Consider the following 13602-nt stretch of genomic DNA (forward strand, 5'->3'; position numbering starts at 1 on the left):
GATCTCCTGACTTCGTGATCCGCCCGTCTCGGCCTCCCAAAGTGCTGGGATTACAGGCTTGAGCCACCGCGCCCGGCCCATCATCAGTTCTTACCTTAATTGACCTCCTCGAAATTCCATGTTGTTGGTCTCCCCCTCTTTCCTAAAGTTTGTTCTTTCCTTGGCTTTTTGGACACTCCTCCAGAGGCGTTTTCTTTCCTTTCTGGCAGCTCCTCTTTGGTCTCTGTTCCGGCGACTCAAGTCTGCCCTCTAAATATTGGCATTCCTAGAGATGAGTCCTGTCCTCAGTCCTCTCTTGGCTTAATCTATATCACGTCTCTGAATGTGGGATTGTCCCCTCCCAAGACTTCAACTTTTATGATATATTGATGATACCCAAATCAGTTCCTCCATCCCAAATCTCTCTGCCCAAATACTTATCAGTGCCTAGCACATACTAGACACTTGATACATTTGTTAAATTACTTAACATCTTCACTTGGATGACCCATAGCACTTGAAAATCAGTCTATAACTAAACTCATCATCCTTCTTCAAGCTCCTCCCAAGATCTGCTCCCACTCCTGTGTTCTCTGTTTTGATAAAAGCCACCGTCATCTCCTTTAAGTAAGCCAGAAACCTGAGAGTCAGCGTAGGCTCACTTCCCTCTCGCGTCTCCCCATATCTAGTCAGGCAGTCATCCAGCCTCCCGATGTACTTCCTTAGTTTCTCTAGAATCTGGCTCCCTTTTGTCGAACACTGCCTCACTTCATAGCCACGTCATCTCTTACCTGCATTCACACAAAAATGCGTTCTTTGCCTGTCTTGTCATTCTTACTAACACTCTCCTCCTCGCCAACCCCGTCCCCCACCAACTGTCACATCCATCTTTATACTTGCCTGGGCAACTTCACCTCCTGGCACCTCAGGAGTAAGCCTGCTGTCTCTTCATTCCTTACTTCTCTCTGTGTTATTTATTACCCTTACCTGGAAGGCTTTTTTCCTACTTTGTGTCTCAAAGACTCATTCCGGCCTCTCCTTTAGAATGCATAGGCAACCCCATCTCTGGAAAGCCTTCCCTAACTCTTTCCCTCCGGACCACTCTGAACCTGCCAGGAATCTCAGTACTTACACAGTTTAGCATTACTTGTTGATTGTCTACTGCAATAGACAGAATTCCCTGAGGCAGGATCCTGAGTATTTTATCAAGGAGTTAACAGAGATGTTCAGTAAGTACCTGTTGAGTAGAAGATTTTTTTTTTTTTTTTTTTTTTTTTTTAGACGGAGTATCGCTCTGTCACCAGGTTGGAGTGCAATGGTGCAATCTCGTCTCACTGTAACCTCTGCCTCCTGGGTTCAAGCGATTCTCCTGCCTCAGCCTCCCGAATAGCTGGGGACTACAGGTGCATGCCACCACGCCCAGCTAATTTTTTGTATTTTTAGTAGAGATGGGGTCTTACTATCTTGGCCAGCATGGTCTTGATCTCTTGACCTCGTGATCCGCCCACCTCGGCCTCCCAAACTGCTGTGATTATAGGCATGAGCCACCGCGCCCCGCCAAGTAGAAGTTCTTTGGATAAACACATTCTAGGAGTGGGGTTAAAATGTGCAGAATGTGTGAAGAATATGACTAATAAATTTCTTCTCCAAAGAGTTCTATTGATTTACACTGCCACCAACAAAAAAGCCAGTATATCAACTGAACCATGTTTCTAACAACCATTTACTGAATGCTTATCATCTGTCAGGTGTTGTGCCAGAAGAATGGAGTTCCTATCTATAAATATTTCATCATTTTGAGTAGTGCAGTCCAACAGAACTTTCTGCAGTAATGGAAATATTCTATATCAGCACTGTCCAATAGGGTAGCTATTAGCCACATGTGGCTTCTGAGCCCTTGAAATGAGACAAGTGTGACTGAGGAACTGAATTTGTCATTTCCTCTAATTTTAGTTAATTTACATGTAAATGTAAACACTGGTGGCAAGTGGTCATCTTATTGAACAGTGCAGCTCTGGAGAGAAAAAAGGAAATCAGTCAGTAGACATAACTGCCACATTCTGGATTATTTTTTAAATGCTAGTGGCTCTAAGCCCACGTCACTAAGGTGTGGCCATCTCTCAAGAGCTATCATTTTTATTAGCACCACCTAATTTGGGAAATATTTTATTTTTTTCCTTTTTTTTGATTAAAACAATTTTTTAAAAAATAGAGATGGGGTCTCGCTATGTTGCCCAGACTGGTCTCAAACTCGTGGGCTCAAGTGATTCTCCCGCCTTGCCCTCCCAAAGTGCTGGGATTACAGGCATGAGTCACTGTGCCTGGCCAGATTTGGGAAACATTTTATAAATAGGTGCTTAGATCAGGAGAGCAACGTCTTACATCAGGAATACGACCAAAATGTGTAAGTCTGAAGACTTGAGGTAAAGTGGGAAACGTTAGTCACAGTGCTTTTTATCCAGAGGCGTGGACTTAGTTACTCCAAAGGAGGCCAGAAGCATAACACTTCTGGAGAGGCATCTACTGGACTTGTTTTTCCACGAAACTGCTAGACTTGTTTTGATCAGGCAGGAAGTGAAGCAACTTTTCAGGGAGAAAGCCCAGCATCTGCATCTCCTCTGGGGCAGATCACACCTTTTACCTTCTACTTGTGAGCCTAGGTCGAGTTTTACTTTACAATTAAGGGAAGAGCACGGCAGGCAAAACTATTCTCTTACAAGATGGCTTTTTAAGATTTCAAACCCAAGGTTATATTTTTAATCGGTACCTGTTTGGATTGTCCAAATTAATTTATATGCTCTTAAAATAAAGACACTTACCTAACTGCACAATTCTTTGCACATAGAGGACTTTGAAACGAATAAGCACACTGAGTTGCATTACATGAATCCTGTCAGATAAGCACTTGTGACCTACTGGCAACCTTTTATAAGCTGATGATGGGAGAGGAGTTTCAATCTCTTTATTGGAATTGTTGGAAATGTGCCAAAGAGATAACCTGGAGTATATTGTCCTGAAAAGTCCTGTTTTAATATTTAATACGAACATCTTATACCCTTGGAATTCGGGTAGGCAGTTGTTGGGCTAAGAAATCTGGGGTACAAGGTCGTGTATGTGTTGGTTGGCCAGGCAGGCCTCTAGACAGGACTCAAAACTTTGAGGTTTTTCCCAGTTCGACTCTTCGTAAGAGAACAGAAGCACCGCCTGTGTGAGGCCCTGCGAACCTCGCCCAAAAGTCTTCCTACAGGATGCCCCCGCGACCTCATCGGGGAAACCCTACGGACACTCAGGCCAGCAGCGCCCAGAGCTCACTCCAGGTCTCCAAACCAGGGCGCGCGCGCTCGGAGCTGGACTTGCTTGCTCCAGTGCACGCCGCGGAACGAACCATCGGGCTGGCGGGGGTGGAGGGGTACAGGCGCTGTCTCTTATACACATCTAGATGTGTATAAGAGACAGGGTCAGAGTACTGTCCCGTGGTGCCCAGGAGGAGTAGGAGCAGGAGCAGAAGCGGGACCCGGAGCTGCGCGCCTACGCGGGACCTGCGTCCGGGATGCCGGTGCGAGGAGACCGCGGGTTTCCTCCCCGGCGGGAGCTGTCAGGTTGGCTCCGCGTAAGTGCCTCCTTGCGCCGCGCGGTTGGGAGGAGGGTCGCGAGCGTGAGCGTGGGAGCGCGGGGGCTCTGCTCGCGTGCTGCTCTGAAGTTGTTCCCCGATGCGCTGTAGGAAGCTGGGATTCTCCCACCCGGGCGTGGGACGCAGGGAAGGGGTAGGTTTCACCGACCGGGTGGATGGCTCGTGGCCTCCGGGTCTCCTAGAACCTTTACTCTGAAGTCACTTGGGCTGGAGATTAAGGCGCGAGTAGGGGACACGGTCTTGAACCCAGTGTCCTGGATTTCTGCTGGCTTGGAGGCGTCTCGTTGTGTCTGTTGTGTCGCTTGCATGTCTTTGTGTTTCCTTCTCTATTTCAAACCACACTCTGTATTGATGCAGTTACAGACTTGTGTACATGAGAGAAACTGAAAACTCCTCACAGAGCAGAATCCCTTTTCCTTTTCAATCAGTTGCCTCTGTAGTATAAGTAAAATTTTTTTTTTTTTTTTCAGTGGAGAATGGGGATGGAGGTTTGGAAGGACCCACAAAAGAGGAGTGTGATGAATGCTTTGTGTTCTGACACTATCCTACCTGTCACCAGTTCCTTTTATTTTATGTCTTCATTTGTCAAGTTTCCGCTTTTACACGGTAGTTTAAGTTATAAATACAGGGTTTTAACATTCTTGAAATGTGGACAAACTTGGGAGTGAGTGCTCCAGCGCTTAGTAATGGAATACAGTCTCCCACCTCTATTTCAGCTTCAATTCTTAGGCTAGGCTGCTTTTCTGGCAGCTGTCTGGCCTGAGTAATGATGGTTGTGGTTTCCCTTAAGTTCCCAGCGGAGAGTCATCCCATGATAGAAACTGCCTTGCGCTGCTCACTCCCGCTCTCAGCCCGGGGAACCCCAGCGGGGAGGAGGGAGGCCGTTTTCTTCAGCTTCCCAGGTGGTCTGTGCTGGGTGTGCTGACGGTCCTCTTGGGAAAACAGGTCCACCTTTGTCAGCATGATTCAGAGAGAGAGGTAATTTTCTAAGAGAGCACACCTGGGCAGATCACTTGACGTGAGAAATTCGGAGCGGTAAATATATTTGTAGCAAAGTACTAGTGCATATCCTGCTTGAGAGAATGAAATTTGATTATTCAGTAAGTTTTCATGAACCACTCCACTTCAATGTAGGGATTACGGAGATGGGCAGGAGCGTGCCTCTGTCACCCAGTCCTGTTGGGAAAGCCTGCAAGTCATTAAGAGTCTGATGAGTGCCATTTAGTAATATGGACAGGGTGCTGGAGCTTCCTCACTGTGGCGAGACGGCAGAAGCAGAGGTGCTTTACTAAAGCACCGGTGGCTTTTGAGGTGTTTCTTGTGGCTTTTCAGACACTTCTGCAGATTGATGAAGGGGAACTTCTCCCCCATGAAATGCTGCTGTAACTTTTTCAGTACTATCCAGCCCCTACTCCTGCCAGTCACTGTGGGAGATACAAAGATGAACAAGATTCAATTTCTGCATTTCGGAAGCTAGTGGACCTGAAACTGTTAGACTTTACTCTGCAATCTCTGTCGGGATTCCTGAGACTGAGAGGGGGGATGTATGATGCCGATGCACACTCTGTAATACAGAAATTCAGCAAAGGGTGGGATTGGTCCTGGATGCACTCCTTTCGGGGATTCTTGCTGGCAATAAAAGATTCGAACAGATACCTCACCGTGCAAGCCGCTGTAGAAAATGGGGCTAGTAATGCGCCCACCTCACGGGGCTGAGTGAGATCTGAGTGAAATGACGTAGGGTACAAGGCATGTGGTGGATGCTAAGTAAATGGTAGCTAGTAACATGAACCAAAACGGGTGCTGAAAACTCTTTAAGTGCTGGGTCCTGGGTTGAAAAGGGAAGTGAGATCTGGAGATACAAGTAGGAGGTGCCAGGTAGGTGTCCAGGAAAAAACTGAAAGAGTTGTTGTTCACACTCTGTTGAAAGGCCTTGAAGGCCATAACGAAGCTTTGGGTGGGGGGAAGTCATAGAAATCCCTAATGTATTAAATGACTTGTCTTTCCCTACAAAAGAAGTGAACCAGTTTCCCAGTAAACATTCCACCCCATAACTATTTTTGAGGCATTCATAGGCTTAAGACCAATGAATTTTTACATCACCCCCTGGGGAACTGCATTTGCAATGACTTTTGCCTACATTTAACTTTTGATCTAGTTCTTTGTACGTCGACAAAAGTTCACAGCTAACCATTTCTCTTCAGGACAAGCGTGAGAACTTTCTGCATACTACTGAAGGCAAGGGAGATTTTGAGGTTAGCAAGGTTTTCTCTCCTTAAGAAGGTTATCTTTTTACGAGACACAAGTTCTTGAAACTAGGTGGGGCCACTTTAGTCCTGTGTACAATAATACGTGTAGTAATATAAACAGTAATTTAAAAAGTCATGCAGATTTGGTTGGGGAGTGGCTGAAGTGTGGGTGTGGTGTGGGGTCAGGTTGAAGCGGTAGAAGGGTTTGCAATCACTGCTGAAACTTTCAACATATTCTACCAACAATATGAACCACCAGGGAATTCCTTTCCTAATCTCTAGAACGAGTCTCATTAAGCAGTTGTGGCTACAGATGAATTTATCTAGGTTGAGAGCTGATTCCCAATAACATGCCTCATTGATTTGACTCTAAGCAGTAATCAGGGGCCTAATAGTTGTTGGACCAGCCAGCTTTGATTTTCCAGAGGTGATTTGGTATATGGTAGTGTCTGAGGGTGAGATTGCCCCAGATGGGAGTGGAGGGAAGCAGAACAGTTTCCTCTGGTGTTTAACTGAGTTTGTGTCTTGATCCTAAATCCAAGGGTCAGGGTCAGAACCATAGACTCAGAGGTTAGATTTAACACCCATTTAGTGAGTTAAACACATCAATGGTTATGGGAACTTTGTTAAGGTTTAAAAAACTATTTAGGGCCTATTTCACCCTCATAGGAATTTTTGCAATCAGCCTTTTTAGTAGATGCCCATATAGAAAGTGAATTTGGGACGGTCTAAGGTGGTATTACGATTAAACTTTTTGAAAAGGCTATGTGATAGCAATGGGAAAAAAAATTCAGGCTTGGAAATCCAATATGCAGTATTGCAATAGCTAGTTTTAATTTAATTTTTTGTTTGTTTGTTTGTTTGTTTTTGGAGATGGAGTCTTGCTCTGTTGCCCAGGCTGGAGTGTGGTGGCGCAATCTTGGCTCACTGCAACCTCTGCCACCCGGGTTCAAGCGGTTCTCCTACTTCAGCATTCCAAGTAGCTGGGATTACAGAAGTGAGCCACCGTGCCTGGCCACTAGTTTTAACTGTGGTTGGTACCTAGGAAAGCAGTTGATTGAGCTAGTATGCTGCATACACTGTAGTGTGAGAGACAGAGTTCTAAGTTGGAGAGTGTCTGCTCCCACTTTTTCCATTTGATTAGGAAAAGCACTTCTTAGAACTGGGTGACTGACAGCTAGAGCCCCGGAAGACCTGCACAGGCTGGGGCAATGGCTGCCCATAACAGTGACGGTTCCATTCTGTTTTCTAAAGGAATTCGTGTCTCTATCATCCAGCTGGCTATTAAACAACCAAAGCTTCGTCATCCTAGATAACCTGTGAGCTCTCAGAGGAGACAGAGTAAGGACTCTCATACCCCCCAAATACCTAATCATTTAATAAAGTATTTTCTCTACCTTTTATGCTATGCCCACAGCACTGCTTTCCAAAGTCTGGTATACAGACAGACTTACAGGTGGTGCAGGGAGATACATATTCTATTTTTCAGTTATGATGCTTGAATATTATATGTTAGGAATAAAAAGCAGAAAACCAGCTACCACATCCATTTATTTCAAGGCTAGATTGCTTAGAATGAGGCAAAAATAAATATTAAGTAAAGCAGTGAGTTTGCTTTAAGAAAAATTATCAATTGGGAATGAGTAATATGAGGCTAAGGCAAAAATGGTAAAGATAGCCCTTGACATCTAAGGTGTGCACAGTACTGCTTAACATTTGAGTGTGGCGCTTACTAATAGAGAGCCTAGTATACCTCAACCATGCATTCGAGAAAGTCAAACACAGAATGGCCCAGAATAGCCAGGAAAGTTGAATTTGATGGACTTTCTGTCTTAAGCGTGTGCATCCTGCTCTTATCCACCAGATGTCTTAGGTGCGGTTGCAGACAGTGGATTTGTAGAGCTGTTTGTTTTAATGTCTGGCCCAATTCTCATTCCTTTCTCTGCTTCCATAAGCCATTCTGCAGTTTTTAAAGGTCTGTTGGTATGACATTTTTGATATGATAGAGTGATAGGGGAGGAAGTATTTTGGCACTGATGAAGGACATCACTCTATTATCAAGTGACTCTTGCTCATGATTCATTGCCGAAGAATGTGGACAGCCAAACAGCTTCACCTATAAATGCATTTAATTTCTCAAAGTCAGAAGAATGTCAACTGGATAAGTTGTTGTTCTCTTTTTTCTTCTTCTTCTTTTTTTTTAATATGAACCTTGTATTGGTCTGTAAAATAGGCTTTAACAAGGATTTTCGTAGGAACTGGAAGCCTTGAGGTAGAAAACAAGTAGCCCTGCTTTGACCTAGAGAGATGCATGCTCATGGTAGGCGAATAAATCAAGGAGAAGAGAAAATACTGTTTCAGTAGACTCTCTAGTGATGTGTGTGTTCACACCATTTATGAGAAATCTGTAGTTTTCAATTAGTAACTTGTACTTTAGTCATTTAAAATCAGCACAGATATTTGTTTAGTGCCTCTGCCAGATGGTTAAAGTTAAATCAGGTTTTTTTAACCTGAAAAACGTAATGTAGCTTTCCTTAACCATTTACACACCACTGTATATTTCAGACCATAGTCAGATACGTTTTGTTATAATGAATGCTTATTTTAACTTTTAGCCCAATTAGAATATCAGTGGTTATGGTTTCTATTTTGTTTTTCTTCCTACAGTTACTGTATGGGGGTGCAATAACAGCAGCAGTGGTGAAAGTGAATTTCTTTCTTTCTTTTTTTTTTTTTTTTTGAGATGGTGTCTGGCTCTGTTGCCCAGGCTGGAGTACAGTGGCATGATCTTGGCTCCCTTCAAGCTCCACCTCCCGGGTTCACACCATTCTCTTGCCTCAGCCTCCCGAATAGCTGGGACTACAGGCGCCCACCACCACACCTGGCTAATTTTTTGTATTTTTACTAGAGACGGGGTTTCACTGTGTTAACCAGGATGGTCTTGATCTCCTGACCTTGTGATCCGCCCACCTCGGCCTCCCAAAGTGCTGGGATTACAGGCAGGAGCCACCGCGCCTGGCTGAAAGTGAATTTCTTAATGGATCTTCCATGAATCAAATATTTGTGTTTTAGGAAGTTAGACTGACCGAAAGATTTTAAATCATACCTTTAATCATGGCAAAGATCTTATGTCACATTCTTGAGTACACATGTTTAGTAAATTTTACTTATATGTATATGTGAACATGGACTTCAGAATTAATTAGTGTGGTAATTATTATTTCTATTATAGACTTCAATCAGCCATATTAAATATATGCATTATGCTCACAGGGAAAACATGGTATCATCTTTGGAAACTTTATAGTATGCCCTATATTATAGATACCCTATATAACTGTGGGACTAAATACATGAGTTAGTGACAAGTCAGGCATTTGGAGGGAATGTTTGTAACCCATTGTGGGAGAGAGTTATTAGAATAGTTATTCTTACTGGTAGGTAACAGTTATGACTGTAATGGATAGATCATGACTAAAATCCAGTTATGCCTTTGCCATCGTATTAAAAGCTTTGATGGAGACATGAGAATATTGCAGATACTTTGGATTTTGTCCCTTGAGTTGAAGGTAAACAGAAAACAGTACTTTCTAGTCATCAGTAGGAACTAATGAACTCTTCCAGAACATGTAGCTTCAGGGACTTTCTAAGTTCTTCTGAGGGGGGAATAATGCTCCATTTGGAGCTGTTTATTTCCATTTGTTGAGAGTCATTTGTTATCAGAGTATTAAAGGAAGTGTTCCGAGTTCTAGGTTGTGTTTCTTTGATGCCTTATAAGGCGGAGCACACCTGAGACTCTGGGTGGAGCTCTACAGTGGGAACAGGAGTAAGTAATGTAGGCTTCGAGAGACAACCATTCCGCTCTCAGTCCTTGGAAGACGGTTCCTAGGTGTATATGGCAAAGCAGATGAAATTATTTGAGGGAATTAATTAGCAAAACTTAACATTTCTGGTTTTGAAAAGAATGAATCATTTGGAAGGAACTTCCTGGTGAGCCCAGTTTTAGCAGCCTGGTTTCTCCCTTACCCTTCTGCAGTCTGGCTGAGTCAATTGTGTTCTTGCCTGTGATTGGTGAGGATGCACATGCTAGTATTTATTCTAGCCCTTATCACTTCCCATCAGCCCTGAGTCCCTCCCTGGTCTGAGTCATCTTGGTAACCCCAGAAGCTAACAGAGCACCAAATATATCCACTAAAATTGGACTGACTTGATTTGGGGCAGGCTTGTTGTATAAGCTAGTAGGAATAAGATACTAATTGAGAAATTAGGACAGTGGATTCCTGACATTTATATAGTGAGTGGATGATCATTTGTTAGAATTGCGAATTTCATCCAGAAAATTTTATCCAAAAAAAATTATAGAATTTCATCCAGACCATTTTTGTAATGGCGTGGAAGGAGCATCAGCTACACTACTGATTAACTGGGCGACTTTTGCTGTCTTGTGACTCTAGTTCTCGATTTCTCTCTTTTTGTGTGTGTGGTGGAGTCTAGCCCTGTCGCCGAGGCTGGAGTGCAATGGCCCGATCTCGGCTCACTGTAATGCCCGCCTCCTAGGTTCAAGCGATTCTCCTGCCTCAGCCTCCCAAGTAGCTAGGGTTACAAGCATGTGCCACTACGCCCTGCTAATTTTTTGTATCTGTAGTAGAGACGGGGTTTCACCATGTTGGCCAGGCTAGTCTCGAACTCCTGACCTCATGATCTGCCTGACTCGGCCTCCCGAAGTGCTGGGATTACAGGCATGAGGCACCGCGCCCGGCCTAGTTCTCAATTTCTTTATCAGAAAATGAGTAGTTACAGTTGATCGTCTCAGTCTTTTGCGCTTAAGATTCTGAGGGTTTTGAAGTTTGAGTATAAAACCTAGAGAACTTTCTAAATGATTTCTATTTGTTCTTATCATCTTAAAATGTTTTTGTGCTCCTTAAATTATGTTTGCTGTCTTTCTTTTTCTTTTCTCTCCTTTTCTCTTTTCTTTTTAGTGGATTCTCTCTGAAAAGCATTTTTAAAAAAGACAAACAGAGCCCAAGAGTGACTGGTGGTTGTTTTGCTCATGAAGTGATGGAAAGATCTATTATTCAGTTGCAGCTTAAATTATGTACCAGCACAGCATGTGTTGGATTCTCTTCCTTACTCTGCAGCCTAAACCAGCAACTGCAACCATCTTGCAGAGCTTCTTGAGAATCCTTCTTCCTCTTCCTCTTCCTCTCCACCCCCATGGACTTCTCCCCAGGGCCACATAGCCTATGACATACGCTTGGAAGGAGGAGCAGGCCTGCAGCTGGGAGCTCTGTCTGATTTGTTCTTCACAAATGTGTTGAAGATGAGCCTACTCGTCACTACTGCAGAACCACATTGTTCACTGGTGTAAAATCACTCCTGTCATCTGAGTTTCAGCTTAACTTCAGGCATGTTGGAGTTTTTCAACATCACCTTAGGCAGAGTACTTTGCCTTCCTGGGATTGGTCTGTGTAGTGTCTGGGTGAGTTTTAAGAGGGGAGAGAGATTGTGGCATCTTAGACACTCACTGAAATTTTCCAGAAATGGAACTGGAAACATTTATGCGTTTCCTTCTGGTGTTATTGTTAAAGCCTAAAAACAAAGGCAAGTGGCAACACATTGAAATGAAGAGGCCCCAAGTTTGCAACACATTGAAAGAAAGAGGCCCCAAGTTTGCAACACATTGAAAGGAAGAGGCCCCAAGTTTGTTTTGAGCCTAAATTGAATTTTAATCAAAGGTCTGGGAGAAATATTTAGTCTACTTATACTATTTAAGTGCACAGTTTGGCAGATGACTTTGGAAAGTGAAGGATCAGGAAGAGGCAGAAAAGGTAGACTCAATTTGCCAGACTTAGAGCTAAAAAAATTTGCCTGATGTTTCCACGAAGAAAATTTTCCTGTGGAAGCAGTGGCATGTCCTCTGTTACAAGTCTGCTTATTGATAATGAAGGTTTTTCTGTGTTATCAATTTCATTGAAGTTATATTTGTTATATGTGTGTGTATACACACACACACACACACACACAAATCTCAAGTAGAGTGCTTGATAAATTTTTCTTTTTTTGAGGTGGGGTTTCACTCTTTTTGCCCAGGCTGAAGTGCAATGGCGCCATCTCGGCTCACTGCAATCTACGCCCTCCGGGTTCAAGCGATTCTCCTGCCTCAGCCTCCTGAGTAGCTGGGACTACAGGCGCGTGCCACCATGCCCGGCTAATTTTGTATCTCTTTTTTTTTTTTAGTAGAGACAGAGTTTCTCCGTATTGGTCAGGCTGGTGTCGAACTCCTGATCTTGGGTGATCCACTTGCCTGAGCCTCCCGAAGTGCTGGAATTACAGGTGTGAGCCACCGCGCCTGGCCAGTGAATTTTATTTATTGTGGTGAAGTGTACACATAACATTAAGTGTACCATTTTAACCATTTGAAAGTATAACATTCAATGGCATTTAATACACTCAGTATTTTGTAAACACCATCATCACTCTCTAGTTCCAGAGGTGGATGAATTTTTACATGAATGTGTTCACCTGCGTGATTACCACCTAGATTAAAAACTAGAATTTTCCATCACTCTAGAAAGTTCTCTCTTGCCACTTTTCCAATGATTACCACACCTACCTACAAGGGAACTTCTCTTCTGAGTTCTCTCACCATGGAATACTTTTGCTTGAACTTGAGAGAGGACCAATATATAAAGAAAATGAACATTTTGTGTCTGTCATCTTTCACTCAGCCGAACCTCTGTGAAATTCATCCATATTTGTTGCGTGAGATTCAGTAGTTCTTTTTTGCCACTGAGTAGTGTTCCATTTATATGCATCTGCCACATTTGGCTTATCTCTTCTATTGATAGGTATTTGGGTTATTTTCAGTGTTTTTGCTCTTATGAATAAAGCTGCCTTGAAAAGCACCTACACGTTGCCTTGTGGACATGTGCACTCATTTCTCTTGCGTGAATTCCTAGAACCATAGGTTAGGGATTTTTTAAAAAACTTTTTTAAATTAAAAAAATATGTTTTTGAGACAGTCTCGCTCTGTCACCCAGACTGGAGTGCAGTGGCATGATCTCAGCTCACTGCGACCTGTGCCTCCCAGATTCAAGTGATTCTTCTGCCTCAGCTTCCCAAGTAACTGGGATTACAGGTATCTGCCACTACACCTAGCTAATTTTTGTATTTTTAGTGGAGACAGGTTTCTCTTCAACTCCTGAGTTCAAGCAGTCTGCACACCTTGGCCTCCCAAAATGCTGGGATTACAAGTGTGAGCCACCATGCCCAGCCAGGTTACGGATGCTTAACTTTGATTCTTTAACCTCTGAAGTTAGGTAGACCTGGGTGTGAATTCTTTTATCCTGCCACTTGCTTGCTTGACCTTGAGCAATTTACCTTTTATTCATGTTCAGTTTTCTCAGCTGTAAAATGGGCCCACCCTGTCAGTCATGGTTCAGTCAAGAAAACATGTCATTCTAGCTATTTCAAGGAGAAGGGGATTCCATACAAAGTATTAGTTGCCTTCAGAACAAAGAAAAGAGGAGATGCGCAAAAAATGGAAGCCCACTGCTGGCTTTCTGATGTGCCGCAAAGAAAGTTACAAAGCTGCTGCCACCCGGCCGTGCGTGGTGGCTCAAGCCTGTAATCCCAGCACTTTGGGAGGCTGAGACGGGCGGATCACGAGGTCAGGAGATCGAGACCATCCTGGCTGACACGGTGAAACCCCGTCTGTACTAAAAAATACAAAACAAAACAAAA

General features: G+C 43.6%; 1 protein-coding gene across 1 annotated transcript in view; it reads left to right on the forward strand.

Moving 5' to 3' along the window:
* Positions 1-3432: 3432 nt before the first annotated feature.
* TJP2 (tight junction protein 2) overlaps positions 3433-13602 on the forward strand; it is a 104319-nt gene continuing 94149 nt past the window's right edge. The window contains exon 1 of the mRNA XM_011970198.1: positions 3433-3589. Within this exon, the coding sequence (XP_011825588.1) occupies positions 3530-3589 (60 nt within the window). The 5' untranslated portion in view covers positions 3433-3529. The remainder of the gene's footprint in view (positions 3590-13602) is intronic.

Source organism: Mandrillus leucophaeus, unplaced genomic scaffold (assembly GCF_000951045.1).
Source record: "Mandrillus leucophaeus isolate KB7577 unplaced genomic scaffold, Mleu.le_1.0 Scaffold93, whole genome shotgun sequence".
Taxonomy (NCBI): Eukaryota; Metazoa; Chordata; class Mammalia; order Primates; family Cercopithecidae; genus Mandrillus; species Mandrillus leucophaeus.